This window comes from Rattus norvegicus, chromosome 2, assembly GCF_036323735.1.
Source record: "Rattus norvegicus strain BN/NHsdMcwi chromosome 2, GRCr8, whole genome shotgun sequence".
Classification (NCBI taxonomy): domain Eukaryota; kingdom Metazoa; phylum Chordata; class Mammalia; order Rodentia; family Muridae; genus Rattus; species Rattus norvegicus.
In genome coordinates, this window is record NC_086020.1 from 84,225,136 (window position 1) to 84,250,413 (window position 25,278).

Genomic DNA, 25,278 nt, shown 5'->3' on the forward strand with positions numbered 1-25,278 from the left:
TCTCTCTCTCTCTCTCTCTCTCTCTCTCAACCAAATTGGAGGATTTAGGATTTAGAAGATACAGTTTCTTTGCGTGGGTTTTGTAATTGTTTTGGTTTTTCAGGTCAGGGTTTCTCTTTGTAGCCTGACTGTTCTGGTACTCACTTTGTAAGTGAGGATGGCCTCCGACTCAAGAGACTTGCTTGCCTCTGCCTCCCAAGTCCTGGGATTAAAGGCTTGCACCACCAACACCCAGCTCAAAAGATACAGTTTTATGAAAAATAGTATGTATGTTATGTATAAAACCATAATGAATGAATATGCTATTTAAATTAAATGATTCCATTTTATTTTCTAATATAACAAGTAAAATTCTTACACGTCTTTAAGAGTATAAACATATGTTAAAACCTCAAAAGTTTGAGAGCCAAGGACTAGGAAGATATCTGAGCAGGTAAAAAGCATGCTTCATTTAAGTCTGACAAGTGCAGTATGACCTCCAGAACTCATGTAAAAAGCTCCATGCAGTTGCCTGCATCTGTATAGCAAGATGGGTGAGACAGACAAAAGCCTGGAAGCTCACAGACTACCTATCCTGGAGCACATAGCACAGCAGTCCCTGTTTCAACAAGCAACTCCTGAAAGTTATCCTCTGACCTCCATACATGTAGGGGATGCAGGGATGTATGTACTTGTAGGTGCTTGCTTTCTCTTTCTCCCTTTCTTACTTTCTAAAGTTTGAGAACCACTGCTCATTAGTAATTGTTCTGATACATTTTTTGGCTCTTTGGAGGGGGGGGGGAGATAGAGAGAGAGAGAGATAATAGTAATGACCCTTTCCAAATATATTGGTAAAATTATTAAGGGCCTCCCACACTCAGACGAAATCTATAGGGAAAAAGGAAGGTAACTGTAGACTGCTCATCCATTTCGTTTCTGACCATGGAAATCACCTTTGCAAGTACAAAACAAAATTATATCAAAATGGAAAAGAAGCAACGCCTAAATGAAAATACAAACAAATCAATAAACCCAAGCATATACCATGGCTAGCCACAAAAGAGAAAGACACTTTAAGGCAGTAATTTGGAGCGGGTGAGATGGCTCAGCAAGTTAAAGTACTTGCTATGTATACCTACCTGACAGATGGCTTGAGTTCTATTCCTAGTACCTTGTGTAAAGGTAAAAGAACAGAACAGATGCCTCAAAGTTGTTCTTTGACCTCCACATACAGTGTGTGATACACCCATGTCCACAGATACACAATAACAAAGAGAAATACATAATTTTAAAAACTATGAAAGAAAAAGAAAAACCAGCAAGGAATGGATAGCTTCAGAGACTAATAGCATCTGCTACTCTTGCAGGGTGTGGTTCCCAGTACTCATATCAGACATAATGCAGCTCTAACGCCAGTTCTAGGACTTCTGACATTTCTGTGAATACTGGCACACAGAAGTGCACATTTATACAAGCAAGTACATACACATACACAAAAATAAAGAAAGCTTTATTATTTATTTATTTAATGTATATAAGTACACTGTAGTTGTCTTAAACACACTAGGAGAGGGTACCTGATCCCATTACAGATGAGCCACCATGTGGTTGTTGGAAATTGAACTCAGGACCTTTGGAAGAACAGTCAGTGCTCTTAACCGCTGAGCCATCTCTCCAGTCCAAAATAAAGAACTCTTAATAAAAAAAAATTAAGACCAGCAATATACTCATACATCCCTCATAGACTATATTCTAAGACAGAGGATATACAAAGACATCCTAAGCATAATTATTAACTGTTAATAAAAAAGCAGAATAGAAATATTATGATTATTTAAAAACTTAAAGGACAGAAGCTACAAGAAGGCTCCAGTATGTGACTAAACTTAATGCATATACAAACATAAGAAAACTGACATTAGTGATTTTCTTATTTCACTGGTCCATCTTTTAGCATGATGAACACTGCACTGACAATACGGGAAAAGAAAGAACTCAAGTAGTATTTGTCTCAACAGTCCCAAAAGTCAACAACTATTCAACTTTTACCACTGCAACAAAGACAAATACCACATGAAAAACTGTGATCCTAGCCCTCCCTCTGCCAATGAAAGCCCAAGACATCAACCACCTAACTTAGCAAAAACACAACTCACCAAGAAGGCTTTAAAAAAAAAAGGCTAATAGGAATACAACTTCCATAAATAAGCCACTTTTTCAATCTCAGGCAACAAGAAGGGCATCCTTGGGGATCCGGAGAGCCTAAAGGGCAATAACAAAGCACCACTACTGACATCGAAGGTGGGAAGAGACTCACCTCCAGCTGCCAGCAATGAGGCAGTGCCTCCTCTACCTGCATATCATAAAAAACAAAACCCCAAGCATTTTAATAAGAATGAAACTTAATATAAACGATACCATCAAAAAACCACTCATACCAAGCATAAGGAAAACCCCAGTCTAAATTAAAAACCTCAGCCAATAGATGTTGCAGCTATCATAAAAATGATCCTGTGAACAATGACAAATCTGAAAGATGAAAAACATCAAAACAATGGAAGATAAAGAACCCATTATAACAAAAACCAAAATATTTACTAAAAACGAGATAGTGAATTTAAGATCAGACAATAGGAACTTCTGGATCTCAATAGAATACTTGTAAAAATCTGTAAAAAAGACTTCAGTGACTATGTAACAAAGTATGTAATGCTTTTGGCAGCAGCATTCAGGAGGTAGATTAAACAAAGTTAGCAAGCAAAACTCTTCTTATCCACAGGAAACAAATGCCAAGAACAGTGAGTACTTGAAACTAAGAACAATGTCAAACCCTACGTATACTATGCCTTTCTTATATGCACAAAATAATGTAGGGGCACTCAAAAACACACACACGCAGTAACAGGAAAGTTTGAGTAACAAGAAACAGGCAATTATAATACATGGTAACTCACAAACATCACTAATGATTAAGCAAACTGAGGGATCTTTGCTTTGAGTGTTATGATAACATCAGAGTCAATCTGATAACTCTGGCAACACAAGGACTAAATAGGTGGACAGCATAAACAGTGTGCAGAAGCACCATGTGAAGGGTGACTAAGCCTAGACACGGGTCTTCAAGAGGAAGTACAAGTAGTTCTAGACCAGTCCTCACCATGGGACGGGACACACACACACACACACACACACACACACACACACACACACCCCAGAGTTGAATCTATCCATTTGTTTCCTTTACTTTTATTGTATAAAAACAATTGACAGGCAAGGTCTCAAGTAGGAGAAACCACTAAAGGGAATTCTAATAGTGCATTGTTTCCACCAGTTATATAATGAAGTTATATATGTATTCATGCAAGAGTTAACAATCATCCTCTGCTGCTAAAAATATAAATTTTACCCAAGTAAGTGCCTTTCCAAGTAGCTTTGTTTATCCTCAGGTGTATATTCAATTTATAACTGGCTATGTGGACAAAAATAGAAACATGAACACACCAGGAAATTTTCCATCAATTATAATATACAAAATTCTTTAAACAATCTTAAATTTTCTAAACCATACCAAGTGAAAATATATTCTACAAAAATATTAAAACAATCATATTTCCATTAATAGTATGGAGACAAGATAAAAGAAAACAAAAATTGTTTGTTTTCAATACATGCTGACTATAGTTTCCCCTTCCTCTGGAGAACAGAAATTTTTAATTGTGGAGTCTGACACACATCCTTAATTAGATCTTGGAAGAAAGTAAAACAAACTTTCTACAGTCGTGGTTTTGTAGAGATTTATATTTATATTTTGCCTGTATGTAAGCACAACATGTGCAAGGATGGTTACAGACACCTTATGGGAGCTAATAACCAAATACATGTCCTCTAGAAAAGTACCAAGTGCTCTTAACCACTGAACCAACTCTTCAGCCAGTTTTTCAAGGTATTAAAAAACAAAATAAAACAAAGAACATTCATGGTTCAAGAGACCTTTCAAGAATATATTGATTGCATGTGTGTGTGCACACGCACACACACAAACATATATGTGCATGTACCATGGATCTCCTATGTAGAGAGCAGAGAACAACTTTCAACAGTCAGGTCCCCCCCTCCCATCATATGGATCCCACAGAAACAGTATCCAGGTTTTTAGCTTTGGTGGCAAGTGTCATCTCACTTACCTGCTGTGTCATCTCACCTGCCTTGTCACGGTACTTCTAAAAATAAATCCAAACATGTTTTATTATTCTCCAGGTCTATCTGAGGAAATTTACAGCCTTTTCAAGGAGCAGGAGAGTGCCAATACTGTTAAGATAAAGTATCATGCAACCCAGGCTGGCCTTAAATTCAATACATAGTTGAGACCGTCCTTTGAATTGTTGATCTTCCTGCCTCTACTTCCTGAGTCCCTTGTGTCCCTTTTCATATAAATATTATCAACTTGCATATGCATGCATGCTCATGCAGATACACTCACAGAAAGAAGAGGGCATTATATCCCTTGGAGATGGAGTAATGTGTTATCATGAATTGCTTGCTCAAAGTGGGTTCTAAACACTAAACTCAAGGGCTGGAGAGAGAGAGCTCAGCTCTTAAGAGCACTGACTGCGGGGGTTGGGATTTAGCTCAGTGGTAGAGCACTTGCCTAGGAAGCGCAAGGCCCAGGTCCCCAGCTCCGGGGGGGGGGGGGGGGGGGGGGGGGGGGGGGGAAGAGCACTGACTGCTCTTCCCGGGGTCCTGAGTTCAATTACACATGGTGACTCACAACCAACATTAATGGGATGCAATGCCCTCTTGTTGTGGGTCTGAAGTGATAGACAATGTACTCACATACATTAAACAAATAAATCTTAAAAAAAAAAACCCAAACTCTAAGCCTGGGAAAGAGCATCAAGCACTCTTAACCATTAGTCATCTTTCCAGCCCCATCACGTCTTTTAACTACCATTTGACAACATACTAAGATGGTATCTTTACCATCTAGTCCTTCAACTCTGTTATGCTCTGCCATTTGTACAGCATGCTTTCCTATAGTGAAACATATTATTGAATGTAGATTTAAAAATAACTAGGTAGTAAAGCAGTTAATCACAAAGATTTATTACTAGCCAAGCTGAACATTTCCAAATACTGTACCAAGTTGTCATTCTCTGCAAATTATGTCTGAATTCTTTATTCTACTTTTTTGTGGAGTCTTAATAAGAGTGTAACAAGTATAAGTGTAACAAGTATATGTGTGCACATGATGTGTGTGTGTGTGTGTGTGTGTGTGTGTGTGTGTGTGTGTGTGTGTGCGTGCACACGCAAGCACAGTGGCCAGAGGAATACCTAGGTATTGGTCCTGGAGACCAATCACCTGGAGAGACGGAGGTATTGCACATGCCAGGCTAGCTGGTCCACAAATTCTTCTGGGGATTCTCCTGTCTCACGTCCTGACTTCCACAGAGGCAATGGGATCAGACATACTATTGTGCTGGCTGCTTAGGTGCTAGGGATCTGGACTCAGGTTCTCAGACATGACAAACTTACCTACCGAGACAGTTCTCCAGTCCTGGTTTTTTTTTTTTTCTTTGAAATTTATGTAAAATGATCTGAACATCTCCCAATTCTGTCAGTGATATGATGATTTCAGAATTAATACTGTCATTACTAATAGACTTTATTTTTATAGAACAGTCAGACTTACAGAAGTTATGAGAAAAGATTGGAGAAAATTCAACACACAGTATCTCTTATTAATGTCTTATTAGGATTTGTTATACCTTCTTAAATTGAATAACCTAATACTCATACATTATCAATGAGGTCCAATGTTGATTCAGAATCCCTAAGGCACCTTTCCTGCACATTCCATACACACTTAGTGGTCATGTCTCCTTGGGTTTCTTTTTTTTTTTTTTTTTTTTTTTTTCGGAGCTGGGGATCGAACCCAGGGCCTTGCTCTACCACTGAGCCAAATCCCCAACTCCCTTGGGTTTCTTTTGATTCTTGGAATTTCTCACTTTTCCGGATGTTGATGACCTTGGCTTAAACAGTATTCATGGAGGTTACTGAAAATTGACTCATTCCTCAATGATTTAGAGCAGGAGACCACAAAGGTACACTGCCATTCTTATCACATCCTATCCAGTATATACACAACAACATGCTGGTCTTGTTTCATCTGGAGGAAATAAACTTTTATTATCTCCCAGTAAAATGTTTACAACTAGTAGCTTCAATCTTAATAGGCAAATATTGAAAATATTACTCGATGTCTGTGGTTAACCTACATATGTGAAAAGAGGTACATATCTGCTTTAATTGTATACTTTAACTATATGGAATATAGTCCCTTTAAAACTGTATGTTACACAGAAAAATACAGATTAAACGAAGCAGGAATTAAAAAATAAACACATTCTACTTCTAAATAAAAAAAAAAACTGCCTAAGAAAGAAAATGTAAAAACTGGAGTGGTTATAACTGGTCAAAAGACAGCTAAGAGCTAGAGGGGATGGAGGGGGCCAAGGAAACAAGACCTTCTAAACAGAGCCCGACGGATGCGCATATGAACTCAGAGACTGGCAGGAAGCACACGGCTACAGGGGTCTGAACCAGGTGGAGTCCAGAGTTGAGAGAAGTAGACACACACCCTAACCCAGAAGCTAGCTCCACTGATAATAAAAATTTGCAAGTGAAACCAAGGGGATCTCACTGGGGAAGCAAACCCATGGACAGCGGTACTAATACAAAATGAACCCAGCAGCATCCTTTGTGTTTGTAATGCTGTGTTGGGACTGTTTTTTTTCACCTTACAGGTCTTTGCATGGGATGCCTGTGTGTGCAAACACGTGTCTCTCTGCATCTATGTTTCCTGTGCCTTGGGGGGGGGGGGGGGCACGCATCTCTTTCTTCTGTTTGTTTTGTTCCATTCCAGTTTGTTTTTCTCTTGTCTCATTATTCCTTGGATGCCAGAAGAGAGACAGAAAGGGTGTGTGTGGATCTGGATGGGAGGGCAGGTGGAGAGGAACTGGAAGGAGTTGTGGAAGAGGAAACTAATCAGAATATATGGTATTTTAAAATCTGTTTTCAATAAAAGAAAAAAGGTAGCTATTTTATTTCTCAAAGTTGCTAGTATTTTGCTGCTACTTTACAATTATAAAAATAAAATACTTTAGCTGCTCAAATTCTATTTTTAAACATCATTTTTGCTAGGTATGGAAGCAGAAAAATCCTAGTACTTGGGATGTAGAATGAGTTCACAGCTATCCCCATTCCCACAGAAACTTCAAGGCCAACTTAAGGCCCATGACACTCTGTCTCTAATCCCCAAATTCTTTGTGAAAATATCTTTTTTTTAAAAATGTGGATTTAGGAAGCAGGCATCATACACTGTTGAAAACCCCAAACACCGGGCCAGCAAGCAGCTTGGCTGGTAAGGCCATTTGTATTTGAAGAACAGCCTGACCAGCTGAGTCCAATCCCCAAAGCTACATAAAAGGGGAGAGCAAGAAATGGCTCTACAGACCTTCCCTCTGACTCCACATCCACATCCATACACCTCGCATACAATAATAAACATTAGAACTCCTATTCCCTGTGTATCCCCATTTATTTTCTTACCTTTCTAGATTACTATCAATGCAAACAACCACCTTTCCTGCTATTCTTGGTAGTCTGAAAGTGAAAACTACATATTCTGGCCTCCTGAAAGACTAAATTTGTGTTAAGAGTCTGTCTATAAGGAGCACTTCAGAAAGAAATACTGTATAGTTCTGGTTCTAACAACCAGCAGAAACAATTAATTTGCAGGTATATTGCCCCAACTTATTACAGAGATTAAGGAGAATTTTGCCAGTAGCTTGGGGAGAAGGCTTAGCTGCAGAAGCAGTAACTAGACTCAGCCTCGAGTCACCCCTTCAAGGATTAAGCGCCAGTAAAGGATGCTGGCAAGCACTGGAGAGGAAGGAGGTGCTTTCCTATTCCTTCGCACTATCAATGGGCTTAATGATCATTTTCTCATAGCCCTAATGAAGACCTGACCGACTTCAGATCTTACACAGGCTAAGACTTGGTTTGGTCAGTCATTTTACCAGATCAGTTTAGCCACTCTACTTAGAATGTCATAAATACAACTTAACTTTCTTTTTAAAGTACAGTATACTTATACACCATGAAGTTAAATCACAAAGTATGCAAGTCAACACCAGTTATTTACAGTACACCATCATTTTAAGACAACGAGAAACCTTGTAACTGACAGCAGTTCTATTAGGCCTTCTACTTCAAGCAACCTCTAATCTACTTCCTCTCTACAGAGATTTGTCTACAAATGTCTATTTGACTATTTGACATTCCATACAAAGTGGATCACATAAATATGGTCTTTTCAACTGGTTTCTTCAATTAGCATAATGTTCATGAAGTCCATCCCAGGTGTGCCCTGTTTCTAAGTACTGGTGAATAATGCCCATTCATACACATGACACATTTATTTATCAAATGAGGACATTACTAAGTACCTTTGTACTTATCAAAGCCATCCAACATCCTTCTTTTAGAGACTAAGCTTCCAGAAGTTTCAACCTAGCACAAAACCACAAAAAACTCCTAGTTAAGTTTTAGGCTGTTCAACTAAGTTTAACATTCTTTTTTAATTAACTTTGATTTACTGAAAGGACCACAGCTCCAAGTTCATTTTCCTGTAACTATTCAGTTATTCCAGCATCATTTATTAAAATATATATACATATATACATATATATACACACACATATATATTTCTCTATGGAATTGCTTTTGCACTTTTGTCAAAAATCAACTGCCCATGTACATTTTACAACATATGGAAACATCCCACATCATCAGATCAAGAGATTCTTTGAGAAGAAGCTTCAGATTTACTAATTTTATGTTTACAGGTATTTTCCCCACATATGTGTCTGTATAACACATGCATGCCTGGTACCCTTGCAGATTAGAAGAGGGAGTCAGATTCCTTGGAACTGGAGTTACCAATGGTTGTGCATCACCATGTGGCTGCTAGGAAACAAACTGGGTCCTATACTAGAGCAACAAATGCTCTTAACCTCTGAGCCATCTCCCCAGTCCGAGGCCAAATATTTTAACATCCAACTTAGATCTTTTAATTTAAAAACTGACACTTTTGGGGCTGGAGAGATGGCTCAGGGGTTAAGAGCACTGACTGCTCTTCCAGAGGTTGAGTTTGAATCCCAGCAATCATATGGTGGCTCACGACCATCTGTAATGGGATCAGATGCCCTTTTCTGGTGTGTCTGAAGACAGCTACAGTGTACTCAATAAATAAATCTTTTAAAAAAAATTGACATTTTCAGATACATTATCACTTTGCAAAAGCCACGTGAATGTTTGTCTTCTAATAATCCATATATAAGACATCTTTAAAGAGTTAAAATAATACTAGGCTTTACAGTCAAGATTTTCACCTTGGGAAAATATATGTATCAGAAGGTTATTCTGTTAGCATGTACTGGCATTATTCCTTTTAACTTTTATTTATGTTATGTGTATGTATGTATACCACCTACATGCCTGGTGCTTCAGAAGGTAAGATGAGGGCACAGGATTCCCTGCAACTAGTGTCACAGGCAGTTCTGAGCCACTGTGTGAGTGTTAGGAATTGAACTTAAGTCCCTGCCAGAGCAGTAAGAACTCTAACTGCTGAGTCTTCTCTCCAGCTCCATCGTTACTTTTAAATACTCTTAACTTTTAACAGTTGTTTATCAACGCTGTCAAGACAGCTCAGCAGGTAAAGTACACTTGCTGCCAAGCTTGACTCCTCAGTTTGATGCTAGAAATCCACATGGTTGAAGGAACCAACTCCCCTACACTATTCTCTGATCGCCACGCTCAAGCCTGTGTGCAAGTATACAGAATAAATATAAATCAAACAGTTTGAGAAGACTGGTCTTCCTTTCTAATAGGGCAAATATCTATACAACACACAACAACTTAAATGTTATGGCTTCTCAATTTTAAGAGTTCAAAGAAAGCCAGATGTGGTTCCACTACATTTAGACACGACACAGGACTGAAGGTAGGAAGTTACCTAGGACACACACAGGAGGTTCAAGGACAAATAAAGACCCAGTTTCAAAACAGATATAAACAACAAAAACCATAAAGAGTATAAAGGGGTCCTGAGAGGAAACTGGAACACTCCTCTGTATCAACCATCCTCTATTACTTTTCTTGTCAAAGTGACAGAACATCTGACAGAAGCAATGTAGGGAAGACTAAGAAATACATCCCAAAGTGGAAGGGAAGCACAGCCACTAGGGCTCTTCTGTGACAGCCTGCAAAGAGACTTGTTACATCTCAGAAAATGAGGAAGCAGCAATATCAGACCCAAAGACACTCCAGACCCACAGCCCCGAACCCATTTCCCTCCAGTGGGACCCCCACCCACCCCCTAAAGGTTCCACACCATCCCAAACAGCACCCTCATAGAACACACTAGCCTGTAAGGGTCATTCCTGAAACAAAGAATAACAGCCTTCAAAGTGTTACATTTAATACAATGCTTCTAAGCACTGTACAATGAGGAAGAATGAAACATTTTACTTAGTTAGCAAAGGTCCTAAGTACACAGTAGATGTTCAGTATTCATTAAGTAGAGACAAAATCTCTAAAGATGTGGTGTCTCCAAATCCCTCATCTAAAAACAAATGTTCCAGCAGAATGGCATACCAAAAAGGTAATAAGTTTCAATGGGTGTAAATTGTACTTAATTAACCTACCTCCACCTTTAGAATACAACATCGTCAAGAAGTAAAGGAAGGGCAGAAAAATAAGAAAGGCTATGATGCTGAGGTTAAACAAGAGTAAATAAGAGTTGAGGGGATGCTTCACTGGCTTCTAAGCCTCAAGAACTGAGCATGCTACCCCACCCCTCCATCAGAAAAACCTCTTAGATATGAGCACATTTGAAGAGATAATTAAGTTAGTGTAGTTGTTAGTATGGGACCTAAGCAGAATGACCGTTCTTGAAAGAGATTGAGACACAGATCAGTGCAGAATGGAAGACCACAGGAAGAGGACAACCATCCCCAAGCCTAGGAGAGTGCACCCCTCAGGAGGAGGACACTTGTCAACACTTGGATCCAAAGCTTCTGTCCTATAGGGCTGTACACAGTTAACACCGAGACTATGGCATTCTGTCACCGCAATCCTTCAAAACTAAACAATAGTCAAATCCCAACTCTTCCCATTGCTTACTGATACTACTGCTACTGTAGAAATCAGTTCCTTTCAACTCCTCCTCCCTAGGCTATCTCAATTATTTAGCTGTTATGGTTTATACTGATTGGCTTTATGTGCATTCCAATCCCACTACTTTAATTTAAACTTCCATAGCCCACTAGAATACAATGGGTATTCATCTGAAGCTTCCCTTGATGACTGACTTCTTAATCCCTGTTAAGATTTCATTCTTCATTACACTAAAAATGAGTTATCTTCATGTCCTTACAGAAACAAACAAACAAACAAACAAAAAAATCAGTCTAATCTGAAAGAAATTAGATGAAGATAACTCAAAAACAGTCTCTGCGTAGTACAGAATTCATCGTAGCAATTCAATCCCAAGTACTCCAGTTCACCCATGTATTGGGCATGTTTTCAGATGTCTGGCCAGCTCAAGGACCGACAATGCCAGTCACAGTTTTGTTCTCTTTTCTTACCTTTACCACTATCACCCTGCCTCTTGGATCAAAATGAGCTAGTCATATTCTAGCTCTCAGAAATCTGAGGTTAACAGCTGGTAACAAAAAGGGCTACATAAGGAAAATAGCCCGTAACAGAGTGAGAAGAAAATGTGTTATGCTACCTCTGCTCTAGCTAGAGGGAACTGTTCTTAGACCTCCTAAGTCCTAATAGACTATGGAAGGCTACACTGCTGCTGAACTTCCAATAGAAAACCAACCCCAGATGTCTTCATGATCTACCTGTTCTTCCCCCAGCTCATTCATTCACTCCCCAGAGACATACCTTCTTAGTGGTTTCTTAACATTCCAAGCATGCTTGTACCTTAGAGATTATCCTGCTCTACACACAAAACATTTGCAGAGATAACTCCTTCTATGTCCTCTCTGTTAGGTCTTCTACTGTCAAAACTGTAAGCTCTGTCCTCATACCTGATGTTTTGCACAGCACATAACAACCTTCCATTCATATATGCCACATATTTTATTTAATATTTGTTTTGGTTTTCCTTCTTTACCTACCAAATTAATTAGATTTTAAGCTCAATGAAAAAAAATCCTCTACTTTGTTTTCTTTCTAATTCAAACACACCAACTATTTGAATTGAAAGATGTGTTCAATATTATGCCAGATAAAAGCAGGCACACTTGGTTCATGAATGCAAACATGTTTGAGCCACAAGTCTGTGGTTAGAATGAATCAGGTTATGTCTGGAAACATAGTAAAAGACGTATTTCTAAAACATTCTTAAAAAAGAAGCTAGCTAGCTATATGACTCTGATATTTGCCCATCCTATTAATACATTGCTCCTAATGTAGAAGAATTTGAATCCAGTAATATGGCTGCCCCAGCAAGGGATTACTTCCAAAAACCTAGGTCTGTGTGATCCAACTGCAATACAGACATGCCCTTAGTACACATATTTAATCCCTAACATTGAAAATAAAGTTAGTTTGTATAAGGAAGCAACCATGCTTACAAGTGTTAGCATCTAATTGAGGAGCAGACAAAGTGATGAATCAGAGAAAAGATTTGACAGACTAAATCAAAGATAGGATACATTCAACTCTCATAAGAACAGCATAGGAAAAGAGGCAACTTAAGATAGCAGTACAGAGAGAGATCAGAGACAGACACAGAAACAGAGAAACCATAACAGTTTTTACAGAGACAGAATGAGACAGATAAGAAGAAGCCAGAAGATTAGAACAGATTACCAGAGTTAGAGGCCAAGCATAGCAACTCAGTGAGAAGCCAGATTGAATCAGTCAGCTTGAGAAGAGTTTGGGCCAGAACAGCTGAGTTGAACCAACCTGCCAGAGTTCAGAAAGAACTAGGAGGGTGAGTTTGTTTATTCAGCAGTAAGATGAAGACTCTGAGATGACAACTACATCTGGCAAATGAAAGCTACTTTTGGGTTTGGAGAGATGGCTCAGTGATTAAGAGCAATGACTGCTCTTCCAGAGGTCTTGAGTTCAAATCCTGACAACCACATGGTGACTCACAACCATCTAGAATGAGATCTTATGCCCTCTTCTGGTGTGTCTGAAGACAGCTACAGTATACTTACATGTAATAAATAAATATTTTTTTAAAAAGCTACTTTTACACCTAAATTTGAACTGCTCCATGCTTCTTGTCATAATGTTAAACAATGTGATCAGTTGTAAAAATGAGTATTTTTAAAAATGAGTATTTACCAAGGCCAGGCATGATAGTATCTACCATTGATACCAGCCAGCATTTGAGACAGAGAGGCAGACAGCTTTCTATGAGTTTGAAGCCAGTCTGGCCTACATATTGAGTATCAGGACAACTAGGGCTATAGAGAAACCCTGTCTCAAAAAGACAAATAAAAATAAACAAAAATAATATTTTCCATCATAAAACACAAAATAGAAATAGTGCTAACATTTCCCTTACAAAATACTGATAAAATTTGAATTATGTTCATTACTGTAAGTAGCTACTTAACAAAATGGAAAACAAAAGAACCTGCTTTATGTATCTATCATTGGGTTGAAATATAAATGTTCTTCTGTAGCAAAATACTTAATATTTTTATGAGAGCTTCAGACATGAGTTCTTGACTGCAACATCTATTCCAATACTGCAGCACTTTTCCTTTAAAGAAAACATGTAACTTGGAGCACAGCATAGATTGTTTTTTGGTTTGTTTTTTCTTTCTGAACTTGAAAAATCTCAGTGCACTGCAATAAGATTGGACTCCTGACCCATAAAATGAAGAGGGTAGATGCCCTAAGGTCTCCTTTAGCTCTGAAATTTAAAATTTTGATGCCAGCAGTTTACATAACACACCTGTACTTTTGCAAACTATACACAAATAAGTTATCTACCAAATACAAAAATAAATTACAAAATTGCCAATTTGACAAAAATATAATTCAACACACTTAGCACTTTAGTAATCTTTAAAATTTGGTAATTATGCCAACTAACCCAGAGCTTCCAGGGACTATGCCACTACCCAAAGACTATACATGGACTGACCCTGGGCTCCAACTGCATAGGTAGCAATGAATAGCCTAGTAAGGGTACCAGTGGAAAGGGAAGCCCTTGGTCCTGCCAAGACTGAACCCCCAGTGAATGTGATTGTTGGGGGGAGGGCGGCAATGGGGGGAGGATGGGCAGGGGAACACCCATAAAGAAGGGGAGGGGAAGGGGTTAGGGAGGTGTTGGCCTGGAAACTGGGAAAGGGAATAACATTTGAAATGTAAATAAGAAATACACAATTTAATAAAGATGGGGAAAAAGTGAAAATTGGTAATTATTTACTATGAAGACACAGAAATTATAAAATAAATCCTTTACTGAAAACACAAACATCCTGAACATTACAATATTGTAGACGATGGTCCAACAGAAGAATGTAATATGATATTTCTGTGGTAGGTATTTACTAACAACCATTTTTCATAGAATATTCAATTTTTAAAACAAGTGTTTCCCTAAATAGGAAATAGTGCTAACATTTTTAAGAATATATTTTATTTTTTCTTCATATATATTATATATGTGCATCTGTATGCCTACTATGTATATTGGCAAGCAGGGGTGGCAAGGTACCCTCAGAGGTCAAGAGAATGAGTAGTACCCTTTACAGCTGGTATCAAAGGCAGCTGTGAGCCACCTGACATGGTGCTGGGAAGTAAACTGAGGTCTTCTAGAAGATTATGGAAGAAAAAAAATTAAAGCATTTTTAAGAAAAATATTTTAATGTGTATAGGTGTTTGCCTGCATGTATGTTTGTGCACCATATGCATACTTGGTACCTTTGGAGTCCAGAAAAGAGTGATGGATTCCCTGGAGTTACAAACAGTTTTAAGCTGGGCTATGGGTGCTGAGAATAAATCTCAGGTCCTCTGAAAGAGCAGTCAGGGACTTAACTATTGAATCACCTCTCCAGCCCTACAATATGCCCTCTTATTAACAAATATTTAATGGATTTGGCTCATCAGGTAAAGGTGCTTGCTAATAAATCTAACAACTGACTATGGGACACAAGACCCACATGACTGGAGTAGAGATTGAATAAAGAACCAAGCACCGTAAGTTGTCCTCTAACCTCCATAACTGCACCAAAATGGGCACACCTACCTTCTCTCTCTCTCTCTCTCTCTCTCTCTCTCTCTCTCTCACACACACACACACACACACACACACACTATAAATGTAGTAAAACAAATTCAAATTTAATTTGCTTTCTGTTACGTCATACTTTTCAAACACAAAACCAACAGTTTGTAATAAAAAGAAACTGCATTTAGGAAATAATCTACTGGAGCTGGACAGGTAGCTGGCTCAGTAATTAAGTGCGCTAGTTCTTCTGGCCGAGGACCTGGGTTCAGTTCCCAGAACCCACAAAGCAGCTTACAGCCATTCGTAACTCCAATTCCACAGGATCCAGTGCCCTCTTTGGCCAACATAGCACCAGCAAAGCACATGGTACATACATACATGCATTCGATCAAAATACTCTATGATACATAAATTTTTTTTAATATCCTGCAATTTTTGAGAAACAGCTCAGTAGTTAAGAGCACCGACTGCTCTTCCAGAGGTCCTGAATTCAATTCCTAGCAACCACATGGTGGCTCACAACCATATGTAATGGGATCAGATGCTCTCTTCTGGTATGTCTGAAGACAGCTACAATGTACTCATGTACATAAAATAAAAAAATATCCTGCAGTAACTAAACAAGTAGAACAATCGTTTACAAGCTTTGTACCACCTTCATTTTATGACGTCTGTCATGAACCTATTCCTTGCAGTTATTTCAAGTCAATTTTAAATTGGGAAATTTTCAAAAAACCTTACAATTCAAAACTTTACAAAAATGGTCATGAAAACTATTAATATTCACTTTCATATGCCTGGAGAGTTGACTTTTCAGGTAAAGAAAAGTGCCTGGTAACCTCAGTTCAACTCCTAGAGCCCACCCGTACGGTAGAAGGAGAATACTGACACAGTTGAAAAATAAGGTCTTGTCAACTTATATTAACAATTCATCCGCCAAAAGAAATGACAAAAACAAGTTGCTGCACTCTGGAACGCTTGATGAGCCTCCTGAACCATCTCTCCAGTTCACTTACAAATAACTAAGCACAGGGTCTGACATGCTGAGGCAATCTTCTCCTGCCATTTACTACCTGAGGGAACTGGGGCAAGTTGCTCATTGAAATTAACCTTTAGTTCCTTCGCCTGTGTAATGAACAGCAGGTTGCTGCCTTCCTAAACCTGCTGAAAAAACTGAGAGGAAACACCTCTCAGAGGTAATGGGAAAGCTCACAGCGACTCCTCAGTAAGTTATTAGTTACTCTGAGTAACTAATCGATTTTTTTAAAAATCACTTACCTCTTATCCCAATATAAAAAAGTACTTTTAAGCACTAGAAGTACCATCTCCTTCATGACACCACAGACACTCAGTTTCTCAATTCCTGAGTTACTAATAACTATAGTCATTTCATATGTCTATGAAGTACTAAGTGGAAAGAATCAGGGTTTCATATAATATGCCAGTGCAAAGCAAATAATACATATGCTTGCTAGATTTAGTCATTAAAACTTGATTCAAAGGAGATTACGCGCAGTTACAAGCACTTGTTCTTGCAGAGGACCAAGGTTTGAGTCCCAGCAGCTTACATCGATCCAATACATATGAGCAAAATACTAACAAACTTGAATCAAAGCCAGTCATGGTAATGCAAGATGCTGAACTCGTCTCAAAAACCAAACAAAACAAAGACAAGCACTGAATATACGGATGTGAAACCTACAGAGATGTACACACAAGATCAGCCTGTGTGACTGTTAATCCTCAACGGTTTCATTTGACTCTTTCCCAAAGTTCTGCAATGGCGACTAGCTTCACTCACTCACTCACTCACTCACTCACTCACTCACTCACTCAACAGAACCATGCTGTAGCATAATGAAGTGACAGCGACAAGCAATGAAAATAGGGTCAACTGTCTCCTACCACCTGTGTGAACCTTAACCAAGCTATTAAATAAGCCTAAATTTCCACAGCCACGAAAGGTAATACAGATCCACCCCCCAGGGCTGTCGGGAACTTCAAAGTGAATCCTCCTGTGCATGTTTTGTAAACTATACTATTTTTTATCAACTCCTCACATTATTACTAAACTTTTTATTACTCGATGACTTCAATACAGAGCTTGACGGTTCAACTGCATATCAAGTCGGCAAAATAAACCCTGAGGTTGAAAAAGACGCTCATTCGAACAAGAATATATCCAAAGTGTAAGTATCTGCCCTGGTAAATACATAATTTCCTCTGCAGACTCACTAATACATCAGCCACTCTAAAACACCTGCCAACGTCAGGTAAGCGACTGCTTTCTATACCCATGTGGCCGTTTTTGTCTCGTTACTCTGCTAATTCAAAACAACCACATCCAAAATATGCGCCCACAAACAAAACAAACAAACCCTTGCTTGCTGGTGTCCAGGATTTACAAGAAACCTAAATATTAGCCCCTCTTCCTCCAATAGTCTCTAGGAACCCTCCCTCTCTCGTGCCTGGTCAATGCACTTAGGGTAAGGCAAGCAGAGGGCAAGGTTTTACAACAGGGGTCAGTTCAGTCCACTGGGCAGTCGTCACCTCGCGGTGTATTTTCCGCGAAGTTTCAAAGTCAACAAAGAAGTTTTGTGGCAGAGGTAGGGCTTAGAGGACAACAGCAAACAGACCCGAACACGGGGGAAAAATGAGTGGGGGAGGGGAGTGAAAAATGCCCCCGGACTTCGCACTGTGGCCCCCTCCTCCGAGGACCCAGGACGGCGGAGGCCGGGGCCTCGATCTTCTTCACCGTCAAGTCCCCGCAGCCCCACGTCTCGGGCACCCTACGGTCCCAAGCACCCCACTTTCCGACACCCCCATGTATTAAGCACACCACGTCGCGACACCCTCATATCCCGGACATCCCAGTCTCGGCACCCCAGGTCTCGGACACCGAAGTCCTGGCACCCAGTATCCCAGTCGAGGCTGGGTCATCGCCCGCGGGAACCGGCGGGGGGCGCGCAGAGGATCGGTCACCTTCCGATCCGAGCCCGCTGGAGGACCCGCTGGACCCGCGCGCCCGCCGGCTCGGCGAGCAAACTGCCCGCGGGAGCCGCCGCGAGCGCCTCGGCCCCAGCGCGGGCACCGCTGCAAGGGCGCGGGCGCCGCCGCCTCACCTTCCTCGGCGGTGTCCATCTTGTTTGGGGGGCGGCGGTGACGCAGCCGCGAGGCGCCCGCGACCCGGCAGAGCCTGGGGCCCGAAGGGAAAGGCGGGAGGGAGGAGGGGAGGAGGAAGAGGACGCGGGCCCGGCAGGTGCTTGCGCTCAGGTGCGAGAGGAAGCCAGACTCGGGCGAGGGGGAGAGGGACAGCGGCTGACAGAAAGCGAGCGCCGGGGAGGGGGAGGGGCGCGCGGCGGAGAGACGGGCCTGGGCGGGGCGCGCGGCGGAAAAGGCGGGGCGCTGGAGTGCTAAGCGTCACATCCGGTGCGCGCTCCCGCTCGCGCCGGGCGGGGGCGTTGCGAAGAACGGCCTGATGCCGGTCGCTGCGCGGGATGGGGACTGAAAGCCGAGGCAGCACCTCGCGGAGGTGCAGCACGTTCCGGGACAAAGGAGCGCGGGACAGCGGGAGCGAGCGCGGCGAGCCGGGCGCGCGCCCAGACTGGTGTGCGGGACAAAGGCCCCAGCGTGGGGTACCCGACCGCCACTCCCGGGGCATTCAGAATCGGCCCCGGAACATGCATTTGGGTTCCGCTCCAGAGTGGCTCTCTGACGCATGTCTTAAAGAATTACAAAAGCATCCCTAAGACGGAAAAAGACTAGCACCCAGGTTATCAGAATCTCTCCTGGGGAGGCTTATGCAATTGATTGGAAAGACCACGTCTTCACAGCTGAAAACTGACATTGAACCTACCTCTAAGGGAAATTGGTTCAGATGTCGACACAATTAGGAAAGCTTACCTGGCCAGAACTAAATTGCTGATGAAAGAATGATGAAAGACTCAGCTCTGCTCGCATCAGTAGGCTACCTTCCTCACATAATCCTTAGAGCTTTCTCTTAATAAGATAGTACAGATTAGAAGAAAAGTTTTTCCAACCTCGATGCTTAAATATGCACGTAACGAAAAATAGATCCAAGAGACGAAACTTTGTCCATCGGTGTGAGTAGGAATTAGAAAGACACTACTTTCGATCCTCATCTGAGTATGAAAAGGAATCCGTCAAAAAGGACAGTATTTATTTTGAATAAAGTCATTGATTTGTCTATATCTCCAGGCAAACTCTTGCTGCCACAGTAGTGGAGATGATTCCACTAAGAATTCACTCTGTAGGGCCTATAGCGGCATACTTTGAGCTAGCCAGGAACACAGAACCAGAATTCAAGTCTTGTCAGCATGGGAGGAAAGATTTCTGGGAGAGAGAAAAAGGTTTGCAGAAGGAAGTATCATTAATAGTATTCAGGGTGGGTGTGTAAACCTGTTGGCCATGGGTGATGTAAGGTGGTGGGATGGAGGGCTTTCTCCTGGTTTTCTGTGTTTTCTCTTGGGAACTCAAGGGAAAAGTTCACTTTTCACCAGGTCGCCCTTCCACATTGCAATACATTGTGCAGTGAATTACCTTTTCTGGTTTTGACTTTGGATGAGATGTAAGTAATTAGGCAATGTCTGTTTAGTCCGTACTATGTGCCAGGCAGTCTTTACAACAACCCTTTGAATTGTATAAATCAGACCTCCCAGATGCCTCTAATGGTAATTTAACTACGTTTAGGCTAAAAGCAGGACAATATTCCTAATGTGAACCTCAAGATAAGACTGTGCTGGGTCACAGGGCTACTAGAACCAATCTCTCTACCCCGTCCTCAGCTTGGCCTTTCTATGTACATCGGGTTCATCTTGTCCAGCCAACTTCTTCCACGTGGCTAGATACAGGGAGAACATGAAGCTCTCTATTACTAAACTTAAAACTCCCAGGGAAAAGCAATTTCTCCAGTAAATTGCCCATCCCTGAACCTAATGACTGTGCTGAAGGAGGACTTGTAACAACATGGATACCATCATGTTCAGGTACTGCCTCGAATGTGTGGAAATGCACTGTTTACTGTGCTCTGGGGATACTTTACTACCCCTATTGTAAGAGAATGTTGTAGTCTAAAAACAGCTTTTTCTGTTTGTTGGGTCTATTGTCGTTAAAAGTTTGACCTAGAGGTGTCACTTGTAGGAAGGGCTAGAATCATTGGGAAGTGGGGCCTAACATCAGGTGACTAAGTCATTGAGGCGTGCCATTTAGAATTTTGGTTTAAAAAAAAAAAAAAACAGTATGTGACTTTTTGTTTTCATCCCAGGTGTGGGATATGGGGCTGTTTCATTTTAGCCACAACCTGCTCTAGGAGGGGTGTGAGCTTTGCTGTCTCTAAAGAGGAGGAAGAAAAGGGGAGTTGGTTCCTGCTGCTCCTGGTTGCTGTTGTTTGATGAGAAGCTGGAGATATCGTGTTGTCAAAGTTTGGACTGGCCAAGGAAACCCGATGCCCCTAATCATCAGGAAGTAATCAAAGGAGGTCTACTCCCCTTTCCCCTTTAACCTTCTCTCTCTCCTCCCTTAGTGTACTAAAACACAATGGAATACCCCCCCCAAAGTAGCCCCAACAGAAGACAGTCCCCGTAGGTTTGTCTTTGAGAGTTCTCACCCAAAAAAGGCCAAGTTTAGTCCCATGCAGATTCCTGGTTGGTTCCATGCACTCCTGTATGCACATCACCTTCATCTTTTGCCATATCCTGAACAGCTTACAGCAACCTGAATAGAGAAAGGTGGCATACAGAAAAGCTGAGGTCTGTGGGCCATGCTTACTCTCCTGAGCTGGCCTCATGATGCCCCAACCCAGAACCTTGTCATGTTTACTGTGAACAGCACAGGAGAAGTTAGCTAGTCCTGACAGAAGTCTCTGTGGGAGAACAGTCTCACAGTGCAGTCAACTGGAGGAAAAAGCTGCAATTTCTAGGTTTTGCACACATTGGTCAATTGTTTATAAACATACATAGACCAGAGGAAGGCCTTGCCTTTCCTCTGAGCCTCACTGACAAGGAAAGCTTTGTCCATTCCCATAGGTCTGAAGCACTGCGGTCCTTGACATGGCCGTGTCCTTTTCAGTAATTCACACTCGCTCAGGACTTTATCCACACCTTACACATGTCACCATGAGATCCTCACACTATATGAAGTTATCATACAGGACACCATGGTCTTGAACCTACAAAACCAAACTAAGTAAACCTCTTTTTCCTCTCCCCATTCCCCACTCTGGGACATGGTCTCACTATGTAGCCTTGGCAAGCCTAGAGCTTCTTTTCCTGTGTAAGCAGCTTGTGTCAGGTATGTTGTTATGGGATGAGAAGATGACTCAGGACATGTGGGAGGATACAGTGTAATTTTTTGAGCATGAACGATGACAATAGCAAACTAATAATAACAGTAATTAACCAAAGTTCCCATTATGTCCAATGAATATCAATGGCAATTCTGTGAAGTAAATATACCTGTTCGCAGATGAGCCATCAGATTCACAGCAAGTGACTAACACAAAGGGAAAAAAGGAAGCAGCGTTAAGCCACAGCTCTGTCTGACTCTAGGGCCCCATATTTTAAACCTCATTGGTTTAGCAGAGCAACCGCTCCCTGCCATCAAACCTCAATTCTTTATTGTTTTTACTGTGAGCTTAAGTGTGACCTTGAAACAGTTGCACAGAACTCTCCTGAAGAAACATAAGTATAGTAACTAAGCCAAGACCCTTACCACAACCTTGACATTATCGAGAACAGCAAATTACTAAGGGCAATGCATGGTGCTGTCTTAAAATTAAACTCTTTCCTTCCCACTTCAATTTCTCTTATTATTTTTCTCTTCCCTTCTCACCTTCCTTTTTCCTATCTTTCCTCCCTTTCTATCTTCTTCATCATTCCTCTTCCTTGAAATGAGACCCAAAAGCAAGGTAGGAAAAAAAAGTATACAAGTAGAATAGAGAAGCACTGTGGGCTAAGGCAGTGCCTTACAGTCTGCAACTAAAGATGTTAAGAGTAAAGATGGCTTCCCAGTAACAGAGGAAATACAAATATGGAAAGAGGGAAGGCTAAAAATAGTCCTGAAAAATTGAATCTAGGAGTCACTCCTGGCAGGAACTGCTATTCAAACTCGGCCATCAGTGATCAAATCATCTCAGGCCATGAATTTGGTAGAGACAAGCTTGGGCCCAAGCATGGTGGTACACACCTTGGAAGGCAGAGGCAAGCAGATGTCCGAGTTTGAGGCCAGCCTGATCTATATAGTGTAGTCCTTCCAGGGCTACACAGTGACTCTGTCTCAAAATAAATAATCAATTAATTAATAACTGAGCTTGGGCTGCTAGATCTCTAAGCAAGAGTAAATATGAATTCTTTCTGGAAAGATGTACCTGTGCTGTATTCACTGACCTTGCGAGTTCATTTGTGGAGATTCTTTGAGGGCGTGTGTATACAAAATACAAGAATAAGAAGAAACATACAACAAACAGTAGAAACCAGCCCCACTGACCTCCTTCTCCCATCCCTAGAGAGGCAAAGTCTCACCCAGACTGAAGTTGCATGCCTCCCTGCACATGTGTTGGGTGTCTACTGGGATCTCTTCAGTTACCCATCACCTGGTTCAGTTACCATGCATGTCCTGATGATGGATCCAGATCTCTGATGCCTTCCTCAGTTCCTGATCCCAGCATGTGCTACTTAAAATTCTTTAACCTGTAGTTCAGAAACTCAAAAATCTCTTAATTATCTGCATTAGTTAGGGTTTCTATGCTAAGACACTATGGTCAAGGAAAATTATAGAAGAAAGTATTTACTTGGGTTCCAGAGGGATAGGAACACATTGCTATCACAGTGGGGAGCAAGGCAGCAAGCAGGCAGCCATGATACTGGAGCAGCAGCTGAGAGCTCTCGTTCCAATCTACAAACAAGGGACAGCGAGAGCTAACTCAAAATGGCAGCAGTTTTTCGAAACCTCAAAACCTGCCCTTGGTGGCATACTTCATCTAGCAAAGCTACACTTCCTAATCCTCCCCACTAGCCACCAACTGGAGATTAAGTATTCAAATGCCTGAGACATATGGGAACATCTCACGACAACCACAATATCTGTCACTGTTCGTTCTCTTGCAGAGTCATACCACTGTCAGTAACATGGGGGCAGGAAAGGAAAGATCTTGAGGCTCGGCCATGGGCACCAAGGCCCTGTAAGTCCTGCCCAACTGCCTCCATTTAGTAAACATCCATGCTATCTTGTCAAAGGATTGGCAACCTCGCCTTTATCATCAGAAGAGCCTTCCTTCTCCCAAAAAGGTTTAGCGTTGACTCTTCCAGCACTTGCCTCCTGTGAGTCTGTCTCCATATAGGACAGCCCTCAGGTTTGCCCAGACTCTGCTGCATGCCCTACTTCTTTGTTAAGTGGACTGTGGGCACCCCTCTCTAGATTCTCTAGCCTCTGGGTAGTCCCTGAGAAGCTGCTCGTATAACAAACAGGCACTGGTCAGATCATTTCTAATAGAACTTTGTCCCACAACCTGCAACAGCCAGGCTGGGAAGCCATGTTCCTCCCTCCGCAGCAATGAGCCAGTCGTAGTGGGTCAGGTTTGCCTCTGGAGCACCGTGTTCGCTGCTGCTGCTTCTACTTTAGGACCAGCTAGAGAAAGACAAATCACATGGGATGCCCTCATCCACACCATTAGCCTCTAACCAGGTCTTCTCCCTACCCACCCCAGCCCCCCCCCCCATTACAAAGACCTTTCACTCTTCTGCTTGCCTTTAGTCTGCCAAACACAACTGGCTGTGGTGGACTCCCTTACCACAGAATAGCCTCTGCTTGTTCTTGTTTGGGGAGCCTTTGTTTATTTTTACCTAATTTTAGTGGCTAGTTCTGAGGTCTTGTGGTTGGTATCTTGCCCACCCAGGCTTCTGGCTCCCTCTTCTACTCTGAGGGTTCTTCGCCAGCCTCCAGTCTGTCTCCTTTCAGTAGGAGTGACAGTGCCCTTCCCTGCAGTGACTCATCCGTTTGTTCATTGTGTCAGAGGAGACTCCAATCACCGTTGGACACCCACAGAGCCTCATTTTAGCCCCAGTGCTAGGGAAGTAGTTGCCATAGTGATAGATGCAGCCCACAGGCTCACTTCAGAGTGGCTGGCTGCAGCTAGCCCATGCCAGGAAGGGTCAAGCCTTCTGCATGGTCTGTGGTGTTCAATATGTCCAAACTACCCCTCACTTCTGAGAGTACAAGCGGAGCAGAGGGTGGGAATCCTCCATGTCCATCATTCTTACAGTCTTGATTAGCATGTCCCCCTCCGCACCCCCTCCACACTGATTCTTAATGGTTGGCCTCACTGGGTTGTGCAGCTTAAACTGTGTTGCTCAGCAACGAAATGACAAGGTAAATGCAACCTCCATTGAATGTGTATGAACACCTCAGTCTTTTCAAGAGGATATAGATCTGAGCGGTCCATGTTAGGATGGGGGGGGGGGTTGGGTAGTCTAAGCCTTCTCAGAGGAAGGTTAACAACAAGAACAGAGACAGTGCACAGTGAAAGTGCATATGTTGATAAATTACAGCCAACATCCAAGTCCAGATAGAGAAAAGGAGCATCTCTAGTCCTCCAGTTTCCTCCAACCTTCCTCAGTGCCCATCTCCTCAACCTGGATATGATTTCCATGATCACCCTGCTGCTCCACTGGTCTAAGACTCACATAACTAGAATGAGACTGTAGACCTGACTCGACCCAGGGCACTATGACAGTGAGATCCCTATGAGGGGTGTGTGTGTGTGTGTGTGTGTGTGTGTGTGTGTGTGTGTGTGTGTTTATTTATTTTGTTTGAATGTGGGAGTAGGAGGTGGCCATGCCACAATTCATAGGTGGATGGCAGAGGACAACTTGTAGGAGTTGTCTCTCTCCTTCCACCATCTATATCCTAGAAATCTTGTTGTCTTGGCAACAAGTGTTTTCACCTGCTAAGCC

The 25,278-nt window shown here is 41.8% G+C and overlaps 1 protein-coding gene and 1 long non-coding RNA gene across 4 annotated transcripts in view; both read right to left on the minus strand.

The window, feature by feature from the left end:
* The window catches only part of Marchf6 (membrane associated ring-CH-type finger 6), a 77,248-nt gene extending 58,566 nt beyond the window's left edge, over nucleotides 1-18,682 (minus strand). Inside the window, exon 1 of one of the 3 annotated variants that reach the window (XM_008760826.4) lies at nucleotides 18,433-18,682. In XM_008760826.4, the coding sequence (XP_008759048.1) occupies nucleotides 18,433-18,451 (19 nt within the window). In that variant the 5' untranslated portion in view covers nucleotides 18,452-18,682. Of the gene's footprint in view, nucleotides 1-18,292; nucleotides 18,358-18,432 lie in introns of those variants that run through there. The other 2 variants (NM_001305274.1, XM_063281530.1) reach the window with 2 other exon arrangements.
* Nucleotides 18,683-20,938: 2,256 nt separating this feature from the next.
* On the minus strand, nucleotides 20,939-24,701 carry LOC134485604 (uncharacterized). Its single transcript, XR_010063773.1, has 3 exons — nucleotides 24,169-24,701; nucleotides 21,784-23,953; nucleotides 20,939-21,043 (listed from the first exon to the last, which is right to left on the minus strand). It is a non-coding gene; the product is annotated as an uncharacterized LOC134485604 (long non-coding RNA).
* Between the last annotated feature and the right edge of the window lie 577 nt (nucleotides 24,702-25,278).